Raw genomic sequence first — 21,884 nt, 5'->3', positions numbered from 1 at the left:
CAAATCTTTTTTTTTTTTTCCATGGAACTGCTATGATTCAAAATACCTAGAAGGCAAAAGCGTGCTTTCAGTACATAGGTACTGTCAGTGACTGCACAGAGGTTGGATGTCAGTGTTTATGAAGATCCCAGTTCAGGGGACGTTCACTGCTAGAATAAGGCTTGAAAAGAAACATGATAAGTATGCAGAACATTTGCGTGCAGAGGAAAAAAATGAAGCAGACTTCACACCTATGTTAAAAATAAACTCCCATTTGTCAACTTGTGTTTTTAAAAATAACTTCAATGTTCTGGGAAACAAATGATCCAATCTCCAAGAGAGAGAGGCCTCAAGAGCACGTGATTGCACAGTAATGGCTGTTAGTAACAGTTTAGTGAAACACTTGAGCTGAGGCCAGTGAGAAGGATGGCTCACTGACAGATTTTTACTGCAGGCAAGGGCTAAAACAAGACACACAAGCAGCTAGGTTCCATTTCTTCTCACCAATTGCTTCTGATACTAAACATTACACAGCACAGTGCAGCAAGTCGTTCAGAAAGAAATTGGGAAGGAATTTAAGTCTCCTAGTTAGGAATCCAGTGACACTCAACTTCTGTTTTTCAAGCTATTCAGCAGCATCCTGATGTATTTGCTTCTCATCTGCACCGAAAGATTTTTAATTTGCTTGTGTATTTTAACTTTAAATATTTCTTTGAAATTAAAGCCATATATTTCCAAGTACAAATTCTACCTATTGGGAATGCCAATAAATGCGATTCATGTATGAGACTGCTAAGCTGATCTTTAAAATCAGAGGAAGAGATCAGAGAACACCTATCCTCATACAAAAGAGGCAGCTTTTTACATCACACTTGAAGACTTTATAGGGTAGGAAATACTAATTCTTTCCTATTAGTATGTAAGTCAGGAGAATGAAAGCATAAATGTTATTCCCTGTTCAGAACACTCACCAAAGGCTGTGCTTTTACTTGCTTTGCTAATTCCAGGACAATGCTATTCTGTAATCTTTCACATCCTCCCTCCACTTGACCCCCAAAAGCAGCCTGTTTGCATAGAGATCTGTTTTCAGCTGAACACACATTGCATTTAAAATTATTTTTGAAGAATTAATTCAGCAATTATTATCAGATGCTTGAGCGTGCAGGTAAAGATGCACTGATTACACAGACATATATAGGCCTCTCTACTCTGGAAAGATGGGAATCAACACTGAGATAATGCCAAACATTAAACTTTCTCAAATAGTGAAGCTCAAAATGTACAAAAAATATTTTCTTAAAAAAAAAAAAAAAAAAAAAAAAGCCAACAAGAAAGTGAAGAACTCCAGTACAGAATCATTCAATTTCGAGGAGCTGTTAAAATTAGCACAGGGAAACTATTATTGCTAATTAATAATCTCTACTGGCTGCTCCTTCCTCTTCGGAGTGTTCTAGTGGCTGCTGACTTGGCTTTCAGTCTTAGCTTTCAGTCTCATGAACAACGACTTACCTTAAAGTAATTACATTCAGATTAATTGAAAGAGTTGTACTTGTAATGAAAGCATCGTAACTCTATGAAATATATGAAATTCTTTATTTCAAGTTTGCATCCACAGTCATACATCTGTTTGTCCTCAAATCAGCCTGCATTGGCAACCACCAAAGAAGTTAAACAGCTTTTATGACACAGACACAAGGTAGCCAGACAGCTTTACTTTCATTAAACAAAGGCAGACTGCCCTGTGACAGCATTTATTACCAGTGCATAGGTCATTCTCTTTTCCTATATTTCAATATTTACAATATTTCCCTTACATGGAGGAACACAGATGACTGTTACTAAACCTGTTACTTCCTGAATGAAAGAATGATGGGTATATGTACCTGGATACACAGGATGCTTTCATTTGTAGCTTTCATTTGCTAGTTCACAAGCTGTTGCTCAGAATGAGTTTAAATATCCTTACAGATCTCCATTACCACTTTCATCATTATATCACTCTCCAAGTTCCACATTTGAAGTACCAGTAGGATTTTTTTTTTTAATAAGACAAGAAAACAAACAGAAGACAGACAAAACTGCAGTTCCCTCATGTATGACACTGCTTCATAAGCACCCTCTAAAAAAATATCCTCTCCAGAAGCACCAATTCCTTTCCAACAAGGAAGCAGCACGAGAGAGTTTGTATAATCAAGCCATAAGTAAAACCAGTGTATTTTACAGCATTTCAAACTCCCAGTTACAGTGGTTAAGTTAAAAATTAGCATATGGAATGAGTATCAGAAACTTATGTATAAAAAGGTGAGTTAGTAAAAAACCTACAGACAGATTAAAAGCAGAACTAGCAGCAAACACTGCTACCATTACACAGTACTCACGAAAGATTTGATTTGATTTGATGGTCATCTGAAAAAAGAAGCTGATGACTGTACTGTTATAAAAATGGCAAGACATATTCGATCATAGTAACTGTATGATCAAGTGTTAGAAGGAGAGAAGCAAGCATGATTCAGTTAACACAAATCCTACTTAAACAAGAGTGCTTCCAAGCCAGAAAACATTTAGTTTCAGTTTTATACTAATAATCACAACTCCAGTCCAACGGATGCAACTGACTCTGGTAAGCACGTCTGAACAGACAACAAAAGGTAATTCCTAGTGCATGCAGCTCCATACAATTGGTATGAATGTCAGTCTTTGCTTATATGGCACTTTGCAACAGCAAGGCATACTGCAGTTCAGAATGAAGGAAAATAGCACAAGTGCTTTGATCAGAGGTGAGGTTCAAATTGGGCATGACATATGTACAGTTTGTTTCCAGGCACGTCTTTGGTTACATTCTCAATACAGTCTTCTTCACAAAAAAATAAATAACACATTCAAGACTTGGTTGAAGTTCAAGCAAAGAATTTTTTTTTCATTTTCAGAAAACAAGACAGTAGAAGTCCCTTTAAAGTGATGCTTTATTACATCCATAAACGATAAAATCCCAGTGCTACAGTAAGGCATGTAAATACTGAACCTGAAAGAAAACAGAAGTGGAGAAGACAGATAAGAAGTCATTAGCTCTTGGAATATATCTTCAGAATTCAGAAGAATTCAGAATATCACTGCACTGCTAAAGATATAATCACCACTTCTTCCCCATATAAGAAAATAAGCTTTTTAATTTACAAAATACAAACAATTTCAAGGCAGAGGGACACAGAAATGACAAAGAAGGAGGGAAAAGGAACGTGCAGGAACTGGACTGGAAGACTATCAAAAGGTTGGACAAAACAAACAAACAAACAACACCTTAGCTGCTTACCATTCAAAAAAAGATCAAAATGGCAAGTTACAGTTGTAAAATGAGGGATAACAGGGTTATTAAATCACAATCAAGTATTGCAAAAAATAAACGCAAACTACTTTATTATAGCTGATCAATTTGTGTTTTGTGGGCTTTGTTACTATTTCTAGTGAATGCAATCAACTTTTGGTTTCTAGATATACACACAGAAGATTTTTGCCACTGTCTGCAATGGAAGCAATTCAAGTAAACATATTTTGCCTTTTTTTTTTTTTTTTTTTACTTCCATGACAGTAGGGATGATGGGGAAAAGAACTTCCTCTCACTTTAATAAGTTGCCTTTTATTTTTCAGTAATGGCCCTCTGTAAAGCATATCCCTATAGTACAGTACTGTAGATGTACTCGTGACAAAACCTGCTGTGAAAGAATAATCAAGAAGTCTAAACCAAAAGAATAACTTCTCCTGTTCATTTAATAGCGCTACAGACTTCGATAGCTTTAATACTTTGACATTTCTCCTACAAGAAGCAAGAGCAATAACTTATTTGTTCCTAATGCATATATCTGAAAAATAACTATTTGAAGAATTTGATAATTGAACACCCAGAAAAACAGAAGCATTTGATTTTGTAGACAGAGCTCAATCAGACAGATAAACGCAGGCTCTTATAAATTAAGCTGGGCACAGATGAAGCCTTTCACTCTTACTGACAGCCAATCTTTTAGATTTCTCACACACGACTGCAATACGAAGAATGGAAAGAGCATACAGGCATAGTCCCTGCAAAATACAGCTGCACATTACAGAAAACTTTCTCTGGTAACAATGCTGCTGATATCGACCGAGACTGCTTAAAGTACTCATATTTTCTTTGAGCCAGGGCCTTCATGAATACAGTCAATGGACAACTTGCAAAAACACTGTGCAGTTTAGCAGGTCCACCACCAGATGCCTTACCTGCTAAGTACTTTATATTGTCGAGTTTGTGCGATTCCAGCATTGTTTTCAGATCAGCAACTTCTGTGTCTATTTTTCTGTCTGTTTGGGTCAGAGCTCGATCTTGTTGTGCGTGCTAGAAAATAGAACAGGCTGATAATTTGAACAGTTCCACGTTTATTTAGAAATGTAACCCATTCCTCTAAGCTGTACTTCCAACTCTTCCTTAAATGTGTGTTAATGAAGTAATTTGCACTCAAAGCAAACAAGTTTGTTCCTTGCTTTCCTATCTAAGGAACTGAACTCAGTAAATTTTCATTACACGTTCACTAAGATGTAATCTAGAACATGGTCTTATCTCAATCTAGCAGCATAATCACTCACTTTAATGTGTCATCTGGCCCACAGATGTTCAAGTCACATCTCAATTATAATAGCTGTTGAGAAGTCTAGAAGACTCTCATGACAGAAACATACTGAATGAGCATGACAATTTATGGCTCCTTAGAAATATCAGAGTAGGTCTTTTGATGTAAAAAAATGTGTCTTCATCTTGCAGTGAATTCTACTACAAAAACACTAAAGAATGACAGCCAGAATCTGATTATGACAGAAGACAGGACTTCATAGGAAAAAAAATGGGATTAAATTGTTACTCAGAAAGGGCTGAAAGCTCAAGCTTGTAAACTCAGAACAACAGCTGCTCTGCTGCTGCTATTTTCAAACCAGCACTACTGACACATAGTAATCAGTTAATGATTTATGGCTAAAGGTCCTCCTGTGACTAATTTTCTACAGTACAGAAATCAAGCAAAATGAAGAGGAATTCTTTAGTAAAAGCCTCCTTTAAAATGAACTCAAATCAATCAAGATATTGGTTTCAGTTCCAATGAAGATGGAAAAAGTCACTGATTTAAAAGAAAATAGCCCACTGAACAGGTTATATGTGTGTGCAGACCTAATAATATACATAAGCCTTTTTATTCTGTAGACACTTCATTTGTTTGTACCACCATGGAAATACACAGAAAAATAATAAATCTCAGTGACATTTTGTACATTGAAGGGTCTCAGAGCATGAGCAGCTTCAAAAAAGAGCACCAGCTCTGTAACACAAGTAAAAAAAGCTTTGGTATATAACAACAAGCTACCAAGTTCTTACCAGTTCCACTATTTCTGTCCTCATTTCAAGTAGTTTTCTTTCATTAAGTGAATACTGGAAGAGAAAAACAAACAACAGACAGATAAATAGGATGTTGTCTTCAAGGCTTTTCCCAAAGCATGATTCCTTTTCTGTTCTCTGCTTCCCAGTTTTCTACAAAACATGAATCTGAACACCCACGTTGTCTGACAACACCTGAAAGATATTATTGCAAGGTGACTGCTGTCATTGGAAAGCTGAATGCAGACAGGTGTTCAGCACACACTGGAATGATGGTATACACTGAAAAGCAGATGGCAGAAGAGTTGGCAGATTGGCACTTCTGCCAAGGACCTGTGACTCTGAAGAGTAAATGGGACAGGTAAGTAACTCAGAGAACACAGACACCAAGACTGAACCATCCTCTTTCTTCAGTAAGGGGAACAGTTTTGAAGTTATCAGAGCAAACTCAGCTACCAAAGATGTTTCACCAGCGTTACAGGCACACTCTATTCAAAATTTTGAAATGGTCAGGATGGTACTTGAGGAACACCACAAAATGCTGTATTTGGTAAACATGGAGCATTTGTATCTCATGTTAAGTCACTGGGTCAGAATCACCTGAAAGAAAATACTCAGAAAAGTCAGAAGTCCTGGGTTACTTATAAACTGTAGTTATCTGGATTCAAGGAAAGGTAAATCCAGATTCAAGAAGCATACATTTAAGGCAGGCAGGTACCTTTCTGACTCATGAACTGGCATTATTTGACATATGTAATGGTTCCTATCCACTACTGAGCAATGCAATTACTCCTAGGACAGCTGCTAAGCCATCAGTCTATAGTGCAGAGTATTAAGGTCATCAGGCTCCCATCACTGAATCCTCAGTCACACAGTGATAACCTCAGCTACTGACATTCCCATGTGGAAAGTTGCTTTTTTTTCCCCCCCCCCTTACAGTCCAGAGGCTTATTCCACTTTGATATCAAACTCAGATTAATCTACATAAATGCCTCAGCATTGAAAAACTCTCTTTAAATTACCCAGAACACTATTCAAACTTCTATTAGACCCAAAGATCCAATTAATAAACAGCACAAGGCTACACAGAAAAAAAAAATAGAAGAGACAAACAATAAGATGCCTATAATTAATAAAACACGTGTTGCTGAATTCTGCAAATTGATGACAAGGACAAAAAAATTCAGTAGCATATATTGCCTCAAAGTAAAATTCTTCAAAGCGTTAAGATAACAAAACAATACAATTTTTAAGTCATGTTTGAGGTCAAGTTTAACCTAGCAATGCCCCATCCCTGCAAGTCTTCAAGGCCAACTGAGTGGGGTTATGGGCAGCCTGATGGGTGGCAACCAGCAGGATGGCCTTTAAAAAGTCTCTTCCAATCCAAGCCATTCTATGATTCTGTGTAAATAGGACCCCACATTAATAAACTGATTATCACTATCAAATGTGGCATTACATTTAAAATAAACAATAAACAATCCTTCTGTTACAAAAGTCCAAGACATGTCCATAATAACATAAGCACATAAGAAGAGGAAAAGTCAACCCCCCCCCCCCCAAAATTAAACTGGGAGATTTCCCCTTAAATCCATGGGTTTTTGCAAAGCAGAGAAAATGTAGTTCTGCCAGATGCATCTTGATGTTTTTAAACAGCAAACTTAAGGCACGTGAATATAAGTGAAAATTTGTTCCATGCTTCAAGATTTTCCAATTCAATCTGTACTGCTGCAGATATACATCAGGGCATAAGCAGGTGTGCATTAGCTAATGAAGGCTTCTCCAGGAAAAGTAAAATGGAACGGACTTATTAAAAGATAAAGCACTTCAGAGTTTGAAACACTGGAAATGGCTGACATGAGTGCTGGCAAATTAAGATCATCTCCTTCAGCACTTCAAACACACACCAAAAAAATGCCTTATATCCAAACAGTTCTTTCTGTCCAGATTGCAAGTAAATATTACTCCTTCATTACCTGCCTGTGATAAAAAGACTGAGTTACAAACAAAATCTGCAGTAAGATGTCACTAGAAGATCTGTCCATTTTGATGATGCAATTCAAGTTCCTAAAAACTTTCAAAAAAGATCTAAAACCAGACTTCTATTTAGAATGCTCCACCTAATGAAAAAACAACAACCCTATCTTCTGATTTTCATGTATGTTAATCTAATTGAAAAGCTTGTCCACTCGGTTCTGCCAGATATTTCAAAGTCAAAAACAATTAGAATCAGTATCAGTTACAATAAAAATTCATCACAACGACTTTCACAACAGGCACTGCCTGACAAACTAGCCACACTGAAGCCTCTTCTATAGGGAAAGGAAACATCCTCAATAATGGCAAGATAATGACATGTCTGTACTTAATTCAATGAGAAAATAGAGCTGTGCCAACAATACAGAAAATCTCAAGGCAGCTAGTCAGAATATTTAACTGCAGTACATTAATACTGATGTGGAAACAATATCAAGAGACAGACACACAAAAAAACCCCACAGTACCTTGTACCACAGCAGCATAAGGAGGAGTAATTTAAATTAATAGCATCTTGAAAAGGAATAACACCACAGACTAATATTAAACTGATGTTCTTATCCAAATTTGGAGATTATTCAATGTTTAGATGTTTCCAGAAGAAAGCAATCAGAACTTACCAGTTCTTTTACTCTGCTCTTTTCTAGGTTTAGGTTTAGTTTGTTATCTGCACGAACTTTGGTAACTTCATCCTTATGGGAACACAAATGAGAAAGTGGTGAACAAGAATTTCTATTTAATTGTAAGCAAAAAAAGTCAGCCAAAATACTGTGCCTCTTTTTAATTAGAGAGGAACTGGATTCTAAAGACACAATGTGCATAAATTTCCAGAGTACAAGCGTTCCTGCCCTTCCACTCGTGTTCTGTAGGATGAGTTCATTCTCACTGGGACAAATCAAAAGCTAACAACTACTTTTACACCAGAACACTCAAAGCAAGAGTTGATGAAGAACACAACCTTCTACAAATTCTGGGGGCGTTTCATAAACCCATGGCTCACCACTTTTAGAACTCCTTGCCCATGCACACTTGTAAACTGGACTTCTATGAAGGAATCTTGATACTCAACGTCCTTTAAAAACAGTTTTCAACTTCAAAATTTAAAAGGAAATCTGTTTCTGAAGACTGCATCCAGGCTCTCAGAAAAGAACTACTGACAACTAAGAAGACAGAAAACGTTTATTATTTTTAAACACATAACTTGAAACTACCACTAAGTATTCTGCTTCATGGATAGCCCTAAGCAACCCCTACTTTGCTTAGTGACAACTGCCATTTTATATTAACTTCCCAGCAGGAATTTTAGCCAGATGACACTTTGTCATAAGACAAACTGCTGATCTGATGAGTGCGTGGGAGAATCAAAAGACTGCTGATGTTCTGGGATATTCTGCAGTTAAAAACAAGTAAACATCTCTCAAGTAGACCAATATCAGCTAGACAAGACTTCATTAAGTTTCTACAAATAATAACGACATTCAATTTCTATGCTAGGATTTTTGAACTTTAACTGTGTTGTAATTAGATGTCATTACAGCACAATGTTACAATTTAATGAAAATATTTTGAAGCCTTTACAACATTGTGTCATTTTGTCCTTCAGAAAAAAAAAAAAAGCACGAGCAAAATTATTACAATTATAATTTTATCTTTACAGTAAGAAGTTTAAATTTAAAGACACCTAACTTAAAGATGACTCAGATCCTTCATGTCCTACCAGTGAATATGCTAACTCAAGTTACAAGACAAAAATCAGATGCTGAATGTATTTCAGAAAGAGTATTCTGAAAGCCAATGTGCATTAAGCACTTCATAACAAAACAGTTTCCAATCTTAATCATTCTTGCAAGAATTTCTATCTGTATAAAAGCTACACCTTCATCTAAGTAACAGGTTTTGAAACCATCTTCATGAGAGAAAGGTATTTTGACTGTTAGTCAGGAGAAGCAAACTACAAAGAGCAGAAACACAGCACTGATTATTAAACCTAAGAAGGACCTGCAGATCATTAACAAGAGTTTCCTCCACAAATTATTTTTTCTTGCTAAGGTCATTTGCTAACAAACAAGTGGGACCAAACCAATGGTCCCAAATTTACTGGCTAAGTCTGTTTTAAATTCTGGACAGTTACATTTTAATTCAGTACTTTGTGTAAACACAGTAAGTTTACAGTTCTGTCATCATAAATTAAATATGTGTGAAATCAACTTCGTTGCAGCCCATTCTATCCCATCAATTTCAATTACAACAATCAAACACAACCTTTACAATAAAATCACAACAGCAACATTTTTTTTAAGCAGATAAGACAGGCCTTAATTCTTGATTATGTTGGTACAGTATCTTACCATGACTTGCTTCTTTATCTGCTGGAGTTCCAGTTTTATTTTCTGAGAGAGCAGAAAAAATGCACACTTCAGTATTGTACACAAAAACTGGCAATCTAGACATACGAACCAATTGGTATGATCAGTAGCAATGATTATAATCCATACTGTGAAAGGAAGGTGTCTTAGTTTCAGCTGGGATGGAATTGTTTTTCTTCAGAGCTTCTGATATGATGCTACGTTTTAGTTCTAGGAGAAAAACAATGCTGATAATACACTGCTATTTAAAGTTGCCTGCTAAGCAGTGTAGTACAGAGCCAAGACCATTTGCAGCAAAGGGCCCAGGGAGCTGGGAAGGAACAGAATTAAGACAGTTGAATTAAACTGACCAAGGGATACTCCACACCATAGGATATCAAGCAGGAGTTGTGAAGGGAGTTGAAGTTCATCTCTCTTTCTCTACCATTGCTTGGGAGGCTAGCTGGTCATCAGTCAGGGGGTGGTGAGCAATTCCTTGTGCATCACTTGTTATATCTGTTATACAGACATAACTATTTTCCTTTTCCCTATTTTGGTAAATAGTTTTATCTCAACCCATAGGTTCTATTTTATTATCATTTTTTAATTCTCTCCCACATCCCACTGGGAAGGGATGGTGGAATGAGTGGATGACAGTGCAATGCTCAGCCACCTGCAGGTTAAACCACAACAGAAGGCAGAATGAATGTGGTTTAACTTCATTTATATCCTGAGTATGTTTGTAGACAGACCCACCTGTACATGTGTGTACTCAATCAGTACTGCATATTTCCAAACAACAGCACAAGACAGAAGCTAGCACTGTCCCACAGCACTACAGGTGGCCAAATGCACAGGATGGTATTAGCAAGAGTAAACACAGCCAAAAGTAACTGATTACTCCCTCATGCTTAGCATTTGTGAGCTTACATCAGAACAGTTGTGTCCAGCTTTAGGCTCCTTGGTACAAGACAAATGTTGGCATACTGGAACAAGCTCAATGGAGAGCCACCAAGATGATGGGAGACTGCAGCAAGTGGCATAGGAGTGGAGAGTGAAAAGAGAAAGAACGTGCGAGACAGCAAGCAATGTGCTTGTGTAGCCTTAAAAAGAAATTGCTAAATGGTAATCAAAACACAGCCAGCAACTCCCTTAATGGTTTCTGGCAGTCCCTTCCAAGCTAAATGATTCTCTCACTATTTCTTTCAAAAGACGTATGAAATAAGAATAGCTGTAGCACTTTCTATTAATTCTAATGTATGAAAATTATCGGAACAAAGAAGAGCAACAGCTGCATCAACAATTTATGCCCTACAGCTCAGCAGTTTCTTCCCTCCTCATTGTCTTATTTTTTACCTCGTGTGTGATGAGGATGTTTTCAGTTTTTGCCAAACTTCACAAGATTCCTAACAGCCTATTTTCCCAGCTTCCATCTGGATGGAGGGACATCAACAGTCTTTGGATCAGCAACTCCTCCCAGCTTTGTATCATCTGCAAACTTGCTGAGGGTGCATTCTGCCCCTCTGTGAGATTATTAAGTTGGTGTTAACCCATATTAGCACCCAAGTCAACCCCTTGGATACAAAACACTTTTTTACCTCGTTTTCTGACCGAAGTGCTGAAAACTCACTTTTTTCCAATATAATCATGTCCTTTTTCAATCCACCAATATGGGACATAATTTGTTGAAGAGCAATCTCCTAGAAAAAATAGAAGACAAGCCTCAGAACATATAACCATAATGTTTTTTCTCATCTGTGCATACAGATACAACAGGCTAAACCCTTAAATCTTTAATCTGGCAATTTAAGATTGACTACCTTAGTCTCAAAGAAGGTGAGATAAATTAAGAGAAAGTGACAAAACAAGCAAGTTGTGCTGAAGTGTTAGTAATGTTTGGGGGAAAAAAAATCAGCAATGCTAACACAGATCAGAATAATTCAAGTAATAGCCCAGGATCTGGTTTCTTCTAAGTCTTCAAATTCTTAACCCAGCAAAGGCACTGGGGAGAAAAGATGCCCCTGTGCTAAATGAGGAAAGCCAGCTTTCACACCAAGACTCCCCAGTGCTACCCTACTCTTGTAATTTCTTCCTTTTCCACCTTCCTGTGGAAGAGAGCTCACTCTGCTTTTCTATAAGCAGAAGAGTGCACTACACTTACACTTTTAACCACTACTCTCAGTCTGACAGAAGTGAGCTACCAGAAGACAGACAAGCACCCCCCTCCATTTTGGAGGATGGAAAGGTCTGTACATGCTGCTTCAGATGCTACTCTATCCACATGCAAACAGGGATTCCCCTCTTTCTCCTAAACGCCTCCCACTAATAAGCAGATCCTTGCTTTTGATTCTGGCTTAACACCATTACAAATCTGACACTGCAACTTGGCTTTTGTCAAGTAATGATATTCTAATTTACAGCACTACGTGGCATCTGGAAATGCCATGTTAGGCTACCTGACTGTAAAAAAAAAAAAAAGCAATGGGTCAATGTGCTGGAAATATCACAGAAGATCTACAAAAAGATTCTGCCATGGATATCTCCTTTCTTATTCCCTATGTGTTCAGCTTATTTTTATTCTCTCTCCACTGAACTCATCAAAACAATTTCTTCCATTTTCCATCTCTTTCTCATTTCCATACATATACAACACGTACATGCATTTTTCAAGGCTTTTATTTATCTCTTACCTATCCAATTATGGCCTAATGGCAATAACTACGTTTACAGTTTTCCAAATTCTCTTTCAGTTCTTCGTTCTCTTTTAGTACTCTTTTAGCCCTTGACCACACAAAGACTATAACAAAGCACACATTTACCATGTCACCCAGAGTTCAGGTCAATACACACCTCCTGAGCATGCCATATAAACTTGTACAGACAGAAAAATCACCTGAGGGTCATATTTAGCACAGTCACAGAAAAAGGGGAAAAAAATGTATCTACTTTCATTTCAAAAATCTGGGAATACGAGGAGGTACAGATGCCAACAACTGCTTATTGTTACACACATTGGGGAGAAAGGGCTCTTAAACAATGCATTCTCTGATATAGTGCAGAATAAATTCAGCACAGGAGGAGTGCTCTTGCATCTGCCTTTCCTGGAATCTAAGAGTTAGAAAAGATGGACTGAAGCTTCCCCATAAAGAAGGTGGTGCAAAATCCACTACTTAACGAGCAGCCCCACTGTTCTTTACACAGACAGTGGTGAGGTGCTGGAACAGCTGCCCAGAGAGGCTGTGGATGCCCCGACCCTGGAGGTGTTCAAGGCCAGGTTGGATGGGGCCCTGGGCAGCCTGGGCTGGTATTAAATGGGGAGGTTGGTGGCCCTGCATGAGGCAGGGAGGGGTGGAGATTCATGATGCTTGAGGTCCTTTCCAACCCTGGCCATTCTGTGATTCTGTCAAGACTATCATAAGCCAGCAGCTACAGCTCTCTCACATTAAGATGACAGATTCTCACATTAAGATGGCAACTTAGCTACCACAAAATTATTTGAATCCTTTGTTTGGAAAATGTCTTGGGGCTTGTGAATCCCAGCCTCACAAAGCAGTCTAAAGTACTTCATTTACTGCTTCCCACTAGGATGGCCTATTTGACACACTTATGTGTCTGGCAATTCCAACATACTAGATATTGTGAATCACATTCAAAAGATGCTTAAGTTTCATATAGAGCAAGTTGTGTCTCACTCTGAATTTCAATTTCATTTCTGGAGTCAGATGTGCCTAAAATATTCAATACTTTCACGTCCACTTGCTTAGATAGATCTGCCTGTGTACAACCTGACAAAGGGCTCCTTCCCAAAAACAAAACAGCCATTCTCTCACAAATTCAGTTCAAGTCCACCTAATTTTCTGGTAACCAGGATGGATCTCCAGCTGTTCAGAATTATCAGCCCATTTTCAAGCAAGTTTTCTTCAGTTCCTCTCACTGATTTACATATATTTTACATATATGTGTGCGTGTGTGCGAGTGGACTTAAGAGTATACCTTGAACAACATACGCATCAAAGGAAACAGACAACTCACTATATCAGTATCCAAAACATACCATTCCTGTGCATTATCAGTATATACAACTACACTAACCACACACTAAAAGCAATGCAAAGAAGTGTTGCTCAATTCTAATACAGTATGAATGTCACTATGACAGAAAGATAAATTTAGAAACAGTCTACATAACAGAATGGTAAATTACAGGAGGAAATCTTCTACGTTGTTGCTGTAAAACTAGAGAAGAGAGTAATATAGGGGCTGTTACTAGTTAATCCCATGCCTAGAGTATCTCCTATGACTGGTAAGAGCCTTTTCAGGAATTCTATTCAGGTTACAATAAAGCTAGGAAGAAACAAAGAAACAAACAATTACCTATTAATGAACACTGTACCAGATCATAGTTCCTAAGTGTCAAGATCCATCTCAATGCTTTGGTAAGTGACATTCAAGACAAAACTCAATAGCCAGTAGATACACATGGATAGCTATTCATTTTCAAATTTTTAAACATTGTCTACCAGTAAATAATACAGCAATGTGCACTTCATTAGCAGGCACACTAGATCTCTTTTGTCTTTAACCTTTCCACCTTTTTGAGCTAACCTGCTGCACTTTGGTCACCATGTCCTTGTAAATCATATCCAGGTTGGTGTTCACGATTTTCACGAATGCAGACACAATCACCTCCGACTGCTGAGTAGTGAATCCTAAGCACAACAAAATACAACAATATTCAATGAATCACAGAATCGCTCAGGTTGGAAAAGACCTTCAAGCTCATCCAGTCCAACCACAACCTAACCATCCCACCCTACTGTAACAACCCTCTGCTAAATCAGGTCCCCAAACACCGCATCCAAATGGTTTTTAAACACATCCAGGGATGGTGACTAAACAACCTCCCTGGGCAGCCTATCGCAGTGCTTAACAACCCTTGCTGTAAAGTTTTTCTTGATATCTAACCTAAATTTACCCTAGTGCAACTTGAGGCCATTTCCCATTCAAAGACTTACTGCAGGACAGCTGATGAACAATTTCTAATATTAATAACAAAGCTTTTTTAAAAAGCAGTCAGTAACGAAAGGTAATAAAACATACTCCTTTCTATCTAGCACTAGCAGAGCACAACAGGCTATACAACCAAATTCCTCCAATCCAAAATCATGCCTGTAATATACATAGCTGTGTCTGCAGTACAGCACTATTACAACATCAGCAAGATAAATGTTGAAAGTTTTTTCTAAAAGCACTACGGAATGCCATCTCTCATGTGGTTATTTTTATGAGTAAGAACCCTAACATTCAAGAACAGATATCTACTTTTAGTACACTGCAAGTAGTACCACAGGAGACAGGCAAATCTCAGCAATTCCCAACAGAGAAGAGCTCTGATTTTAGGCCTATAAGCACCTGAGTCCCTATAAAAATACACTTTGAACTCTGTACGTGGTGAACTATCATAAAACATAGTTTCAAATACGTAGCAGGTTAGTGTTAAAAAGCAGATTTAGGGCCTGAGAGTGAGTCACTTTCAACAGCAGAGCTGATTGAACCATTTGCCATCACCAAAAGGTACCCTTCCTCCTGCTGCTATGTATGTCCTAGTGCTCACACAACTGCTCTGTGAGCTCATTAAACTAATGTCTCAGAATGCTAATCAAGCCAAAGGAACTGTAGGTTCCTAAGAATTAGGTTGGCACACACACGAAGTCTGAAACTACACAGGAGGAGAAAGTGACTGGGATCTCTGCTTTCCAGTAGCAATTTGGCTGCATGTTCCTTCCTCTTAGTGTTACTGAGGTAGCGAAGGCACATCATGAACCCAGAAGGATCTCTTCCCTGATGTTTTAGGGTAAGAGATGGAATATTTTAGACTGCATTCTACGCTCCATCCCAAGAGCTGCATTTTACATAGCAGCCCGCGTTCAATCGCATTACAAAACAAACAAGCTAAGAACCCACCCACGATCCAACCCAAGGGACTGCGTAGCAAATTACCATGTCCTTCCAGGAGGCACACCAGGGCGTGAGTGTCAAAAAAAAGCTTCCTACTTCCCAGCAAGGAAACGCTGTCCTTGCTTCGTAAAAATGAAGGCACGGCGTTGCTCACACCTGAGAAAGACAAGCAGAAGTTTGGACATATTTTTACGAAATAACAAGAAATCGACACGCGAGCTCTCCAGGAGCTTCCGACTGGCCGCCATAACGAAGCAACGCGCACCTTCACCGCAGCAGCCTGCAGCAACGTGCACCGACTGCCTCGAAAACCCCAAGGGATCTGACTGCTAACTTCTACGAGCACGAAAACCGACGGCAGCGCCGCCGCAGCTCCGAAACACCTCCCAGGTCCCCCACATCCCAGAAGGACCCCACCGAGGTGCACAAGCGTCCCGCTTATCAACGCTCCAAAGCACGCTTTCCGCTCCCCGCTCTCACCGCTCTCCCCGCAGCGCCGCACCCACCCCGCGCCGCCGCTAATGGCGGCCACCGCGCGCGGACGGGCGGGCGTGAGGCGGTGACGTGAGGCGGAAGCGGGCGGGAGGGCGCCGTGGGACCGCAGCGCTAACAGCGCCCGCCTCGCGGCCATGCCGCCCGCTCCCAGCGGCAAGCGAAGAGAGAGAATCCACCGGCGCTACCGGAAAGCCATGGCTGGGCACCTCCCTTCCGCCGCGGCCCTCGATCTGCTTCCGTCTCCGGAGTGGAGCTTGGCGTTGCGGATGGAGCCGTGCTGCTCGTCCGGCGTCACGCCTCCCGGAGTGCTTGGGGCCGGACGCGGGCACAGTGTTTACTATCACAGAATCACAGAGTGCCAAGGGTTGGAAAGGACCTCAAGCATCATGAATCTCAACCCCCCCCCCCGCCACATGCAGGGCCACCAACCTCCCCATTTAATACCAGCCCAGGCTGCCCAGGGCCCCATCCAACCTGGCCTTGAACACCTCCAGGGTCAGGGCATCCACAACCTCTCTGGGCAGCTGTTCCAGCACCTCACCGCTCTCATAGTAAAGAACTTCCCCTGACATCCCATTCAGAAACATGTGCAGCACGTGGCGGAAGAGATGTGGCTACATGTGGGTCAAGTGCTACCAGGAGGGATTTCAGGGTCTTGGGATGACAGCTAAAGGAATTGAATGCACGGCTCATCTTTTCTTCTTTGCCTCCTATATTGGGTAACTGCACAGAAACAAGGCAAAGGATCACTTCTTTAAATACCTGGCTTTGGGGCTGATGCCATTGCCACAACTTTGGGTTTTTTGACAGACAACTCACCCCCATGGTTCTGGGTTTGTGAGCACCAGATGGGGTTTGCCTTTCTCAAAGAGGGAGAAGGGTCCTTGGATAAAGCTAGCTGGACTCACTGGGAGGGCTTTAAACTAGGTGTGATGAGGGAGCAGGGGGATAGCAAGCCTGATAGGGTGTGCAAAGGCATAACTAGTCTAGAGGGACAGGGTGCTGGAAGGGGCCTTGAAGGACCCACTGCTTTGAGAGGTGCCAAAAACACTGCAGTGCATACAAAACTCTGTGATGATGAAACAGAGACTGCCTGGGCAACGGGAGGAGGCAGTGGGGAAATTCAAGGGAGATACCTAGACAGAACTAGGGAGTTATCCTTTCAGGGAGTGACAAGACCAGCTGCCCAGCTGAAGTGCCTCTACACCAATGCACACTGCTTGGGAAACAAACAGGAAGAGCTGGAAGCTACTGTGTTGCTTGAAAACCACTGTGTTGCTTGTTACAGTTGTTGAGAAGTGGGCCCACGTGAACCCAATGAGGTTCAACAAGGCCAAGTGCAAGGTGTTGCACTTGGGACAGGACAGTCCCACATGTTTATACAGTCTGGGTGAAGAACCACTTGAGAGCAGCCCTCTGGGGAAGGACTTGGGGGTCCTGGTAGACGAGAAGCTGGCCATGAGCCAGCAGTGTGTGCTTGCAGCCCGGAAGGCCAACTGTGTTCTGGGCTGCATTAAAGGAGGAATGGCCAGCAGGGAGAGGGAGGTGATCGTCCCCCTCTGCTCGGCTCTTGTGAGGCCCCATCTGCAGTGCTGCATCCAGGCCTGGGGCCCCCAGCACAGAAAAGATGTGGAGCTGTTGGAGCGGGTCCAGAGGAGGGCCACTAAAGATAGGAATGGAATAGTTGGCAGAGAAAAATAACGCTTCACTTAGAAGTACTTCTCTGGTAAAGGAATATTTGGTATAATGTGGCCATGAATAAGTGTGGATTTCTAATTAATAGGTTTTTACTCAACAGAACAGTCCTTGTAACAAGATGCCTAACAGGAATCAGGAGAGAACAAAAACCAAAGTCAATTTTCAGATGGATTGGTTGGCTTATGAAAGGGAGCTTACAGCATACTTACCTGCAACAGGAAGAGGCTGATTCCCATTGCCTTGCATTAATTTTCTGCTGTGGAGGTTTTTCTCTTTTCCCATAGGCATCTGGAACAAGCCATTGTCACAGAAAGACTAATGAACTGAAAGGAGGACAGGTGCAGTCCAAAATAGAAACAAATAGTCCTGTTACTTTCTCCAAATATTTTAGCACAGTGACTGTGCAGACATGAGGGGCATTAGCAGCTGTCAGGGGTGATGAATGCTCCGGAAATCTCTTAATTCTAAATGGGAAAAGCTAAAAACTCCCAGGCTGAAAAAGGAAGAGAATCACTGATGCTTTCCCATTTTGAAGCGATTGAAAAAAAAAAAAAAAAAAGGCTGTAATGGTATTCAAATTAATATGCAAATGACAAGGAGCGTTTGGAGTAATTTCAGTCTTGTATCAGGGATGCATTTGTCCCAGTGGTTTTAAATCAAATGAAGCACCCAACATACTGAGAAAGGAAAATAAATTGATGACATTGTTGTCCCAGTCTGTGGCAGATAATCCTTTTAAATGTTAACACCTTTTCCCGTCCTTTCCAGGTGGATGTACAGGTGAAGTCCTTGATCACTATTTTGTTTTCTTTTTTTTCGTGGAGAAATCAGTGATGACAGTGTGATTTCTCATGTTACATTTGTTTAGATATGTGAATAGCTGTATTATTTATTACGAAGAATCAGAATCACTTCCTGAGAGGAATGAAGCTAAAACGATCTTACCCATAGATGGCAGTAACTGCTAATAGTGCTGACTGCCAGTACGCAGCAATCCCAGCTCTTTGGACCTGGCGAAGGTTTGAAGCAATTGACCTGAACTCGTATGTTGCTAAACAGCACTTTGGGGGTTTTAGATCAGAGTTGTGCTCTGAGCTCCTTGTGGAAACCCCATGGTGTCACTCCATGGAAGCTCTGGCAATAGTCAGAAGTAGCCCCACCGTGATTTCTCTTTCTTGAAAGACACTGATATAATATTTGTTCAAGTACTATAGTTGCTAGCAGCAAGAAATAGCATTTACATTAGAATATTGAATCTTGCTGTGTTCTCATCAGGCATGCTTTACCTGTAGAATGAACAGATACATGTGATGTGTGTTGAAAGCTAGCACCTTTAGTCAGAGGTCAGTCTGGGCCAGTATCCCCTCTTCCCAATCTCAAATGACTTCATGTACCACATATTGATGCACTGCCCCACCTTTCACTAAGTCAAGACAGAGCAGATGCTCACAAGGCACAGAAAGGGGTTCCAGTTGCAATACACAGGAAGATGGAAGTCTGGGAGGAGGTTCTCCATAAGAGCTGCTGATTTTCCCTTTCTCTTTATGTGCAGGGAGCGACAGAAGTTGCTCATAAGAACTTCATTTCCCCACAAGCCTGATCTCACTTCATACAGGAGTCCTGCAGCAGGACATGTTAAGCAAGACTTTCCTCATGGGTTCTTCATTGCTTGTGGGAGGTCTGGCTTATAATCATGGACCATTTGGAAAATGATAAATTCCAAGGAGCTTGAAAGGGGAGGAGTGGACTAGTGAAAGGGGGACAGAAAGGATGAGTATGAAGGTTTAGAACTGGAGTGGGAGCTGGGGGAGGAAAGGGAGGGATGCTGAAGGGGACTGGAGGCTTAAGAACAAGGTGTGGTGATAGCAGAATCACAGAACAGTGGGCATAGGAAGGAACCTCTGGGAATCATTGAGCCCAACCCCACGACTAAAGCAGGTTCCCTACAGCAGGTCACACAGGAAAGCATCTAGGTGAGCCTTGAGTAATTCCAGAGAAGGAGACTCCACTACCTCTCTGGGCAGCCTGTTATAGTGCTCTGGAGCAAGACTGGGGATAGCAGTGGGCTGAGAGGGTAAAACAGTTATCAAGGCAGCTTTGGGTAATTGCAGGGAATAGAAATGGAGGTTAAAAGTGGATGGCTATTAGTTGCTGTTCATTATCCTGTGAGACAGTTGAGCAGTGAATCAATTATAATATCTAGCAATTGTGCAGATAATGAGTTAAGCAATGAAGCAGTTATAGTGAATCATTTCTGGTATTAAATAAAAATGGTGGGAATCAACAGCAATACGAATCAATTATGCAGAGGACTATTACAGAAGTGAATCAGTTAAGTAGAGAAACAGTTATATAGCAAGTGAATGAATAAATTAATTATGGAGTGGGACTATTATGTAGAGAATTAATTATGCAGAGCCTTCCTTTGTGATAAGGGGCATGTCTGAGGGAGCTTCATGTGCAGGACGAAAAAATCCAAACACAATTATTAAAATAGAGGCCCTGTGTCAGTTCTCAGTCACTTTTGCTATGATCTTCATTTCTCTGGACAAGGCTCAGTTAAATCGTGATGGTGAAAGAAGCAGAGGAGCTCTGCCTTCCTTCAGTGTGTACACACATACAGAAGAGGTGAAGGAATTCAGAGATGGTTTTGAGGCTCTGTCAAGAGGGTTGTGGATGGAAACCGTGGTCTTTGGAGCAATTTAACCTGTGCACGGGTACTCAGGCCCCAGGATTATTTAGGATGGAACATTTTGCCATGCTTTATACCTTAAAGTCCAACAGCGTGATTCACCTCTGCTTTGTATGTCTCTGCAAAATAAGTGTCAGATAAAAAGAAATGTGTGTTTTGTCATCTCTCTCTACTGCTATAGTTGGAGAAAACACAACCAGCCTTTTGGACACTTTCTGGTAGAGTCAAATGTGAGCATCTGATTCAAGAGCCAGCTGCCTTCATTTAAACAGATAGAAATGCAATACAGACCACAAGGTGGTGGAGAACAAATTTCCAAATCTTCACTCTCGCAGTAACAAAATATACTGATATATATAGTGAACACAGTAACCTGTAGCACTTGTTTTGTTTTGTTTTGTGTTTTTCGTGCTGAAAACCAAACCAACGACCACCACCAACAACAAAAAAACAAACAACAACCAAACCCCAGAAGAGGGAAAGGAATATGTAACATCCTTGAGATAATAAGTTTAGGCAGCTAATTTCTCAAACCTTGTGCCAAGACAATGCTTCCATCTAGTTCTGTGATAGATGTGTTTGACTACAGGATTCAATCCACAATCAATGCTGACCTAGATGTCTTTTAAGTATTATCTGTTCTGGACTCTTGTTGGATTCTTGAAATGGCTTGCAAAATCTCCCTCCTAATGCTCCCATTCCCTCACACTTCCAGAAAAGATAAGGTTGCTATTTTCCAGAGCAGTTTTGAAGACCTTACCCAAGGGAAAATATGCAGCCTCCCCTTCGGCTAATGCTGCAGTGCAAGAACAGATTATGTAAGTCTAAAACATTTGTTCCACACAAACGAGTGGAGCTGTAAATTCAGATGTAGAAATTATTGTCTTATCCAACAAGATTTTCATGTTCTTATGTATTAGTTGAAGAGAAAAACATCAATATGGTACAGCATGTTCCAAGATTGGAGTGTTTGGGCTACTTGGAATGAAGTGCAAAGTTAAGATGTAACAACACCATAAACATGGTAATCACTGCTCATCTGTTTTTAGCAAAAGTATTTGTGAAACTAGTAACAGCAATTATTTAGAATGGTACACAATGTTGTTAAAATGCTTAGGACAGGAATATGGAATAGAAAAATGTGAGATAAGAGCAATTTTAAGGGAAGAGGGGATCTTCTGAAGCAAAAGCAGGTTAACGTGGTTGGATACCGTGCCAGTTTATTTCTGCTCAGCTAAATAAAAAGCATTATAAACTTTAATTCTGACATTAGAGAACTTTACCTCCA

At 40.3% G+C, this 21,884-nt stretch overlaps 1 protein-coding gene across 1 annotated transcript; it reads right to left on the bottom strand.

Annotated features, from left to right (window-relative positions):
- Window positions 1–1,558: 1,558 nt before the first annotated feature.
- MCUR1 (mitochondrial calcium uniporter regulator 1) lies at window positions 1,559–16,383 on the bottom strand. The gene is made up of 9 exons (XM_052697836.1): window positions 16,192–16,383; window positions 15,754–15,867; window positions 14,359–14,462; window positions 11,352–11,453; window positions 9,757–9,798; window positions 8,029–8,100; window positions 5,372–5,425; window positions 4,231–4,345; window positions 1,559–3,001 (listed from the first exon to the last, which is right to left on the bottom strand). Exons 1-9 carry the CDS (start codon window positions 16,340–16,342, stop codon window positions 2,946–2,948), a joined length of 810 nt encoding a protein of 269 aa, XP_052553796.1. The 5' UTR covers window positions 16,343–16,383; the 3' UTR covers window positions 1,559–2,945.
- Window positions 16,384–21,884: the final 5,501 nt, after the last annotated feature.

This window comes from Tympanuchus pallidicinctus, unplaced genomic scaffold (genome assembly GCF_026119805.1).
Source record: "Tympanuchus pallidicinctus isolate F22 unplaced genomic scaffold, pur_lepc_1.0 scaffold31, whole genome shotgun sequence".
NCBI lineage: Eukaryota > Metazoa > Chordata > Aves > Galliformes > Phasianidae > Tympanuchus > Tympanuchus pallidicinctus.
The sequence above is the reverse complement of the archived record's forward strand: the minus strand, read 5'-3'. Positions and strand labels throughout refer to the sequence as shown.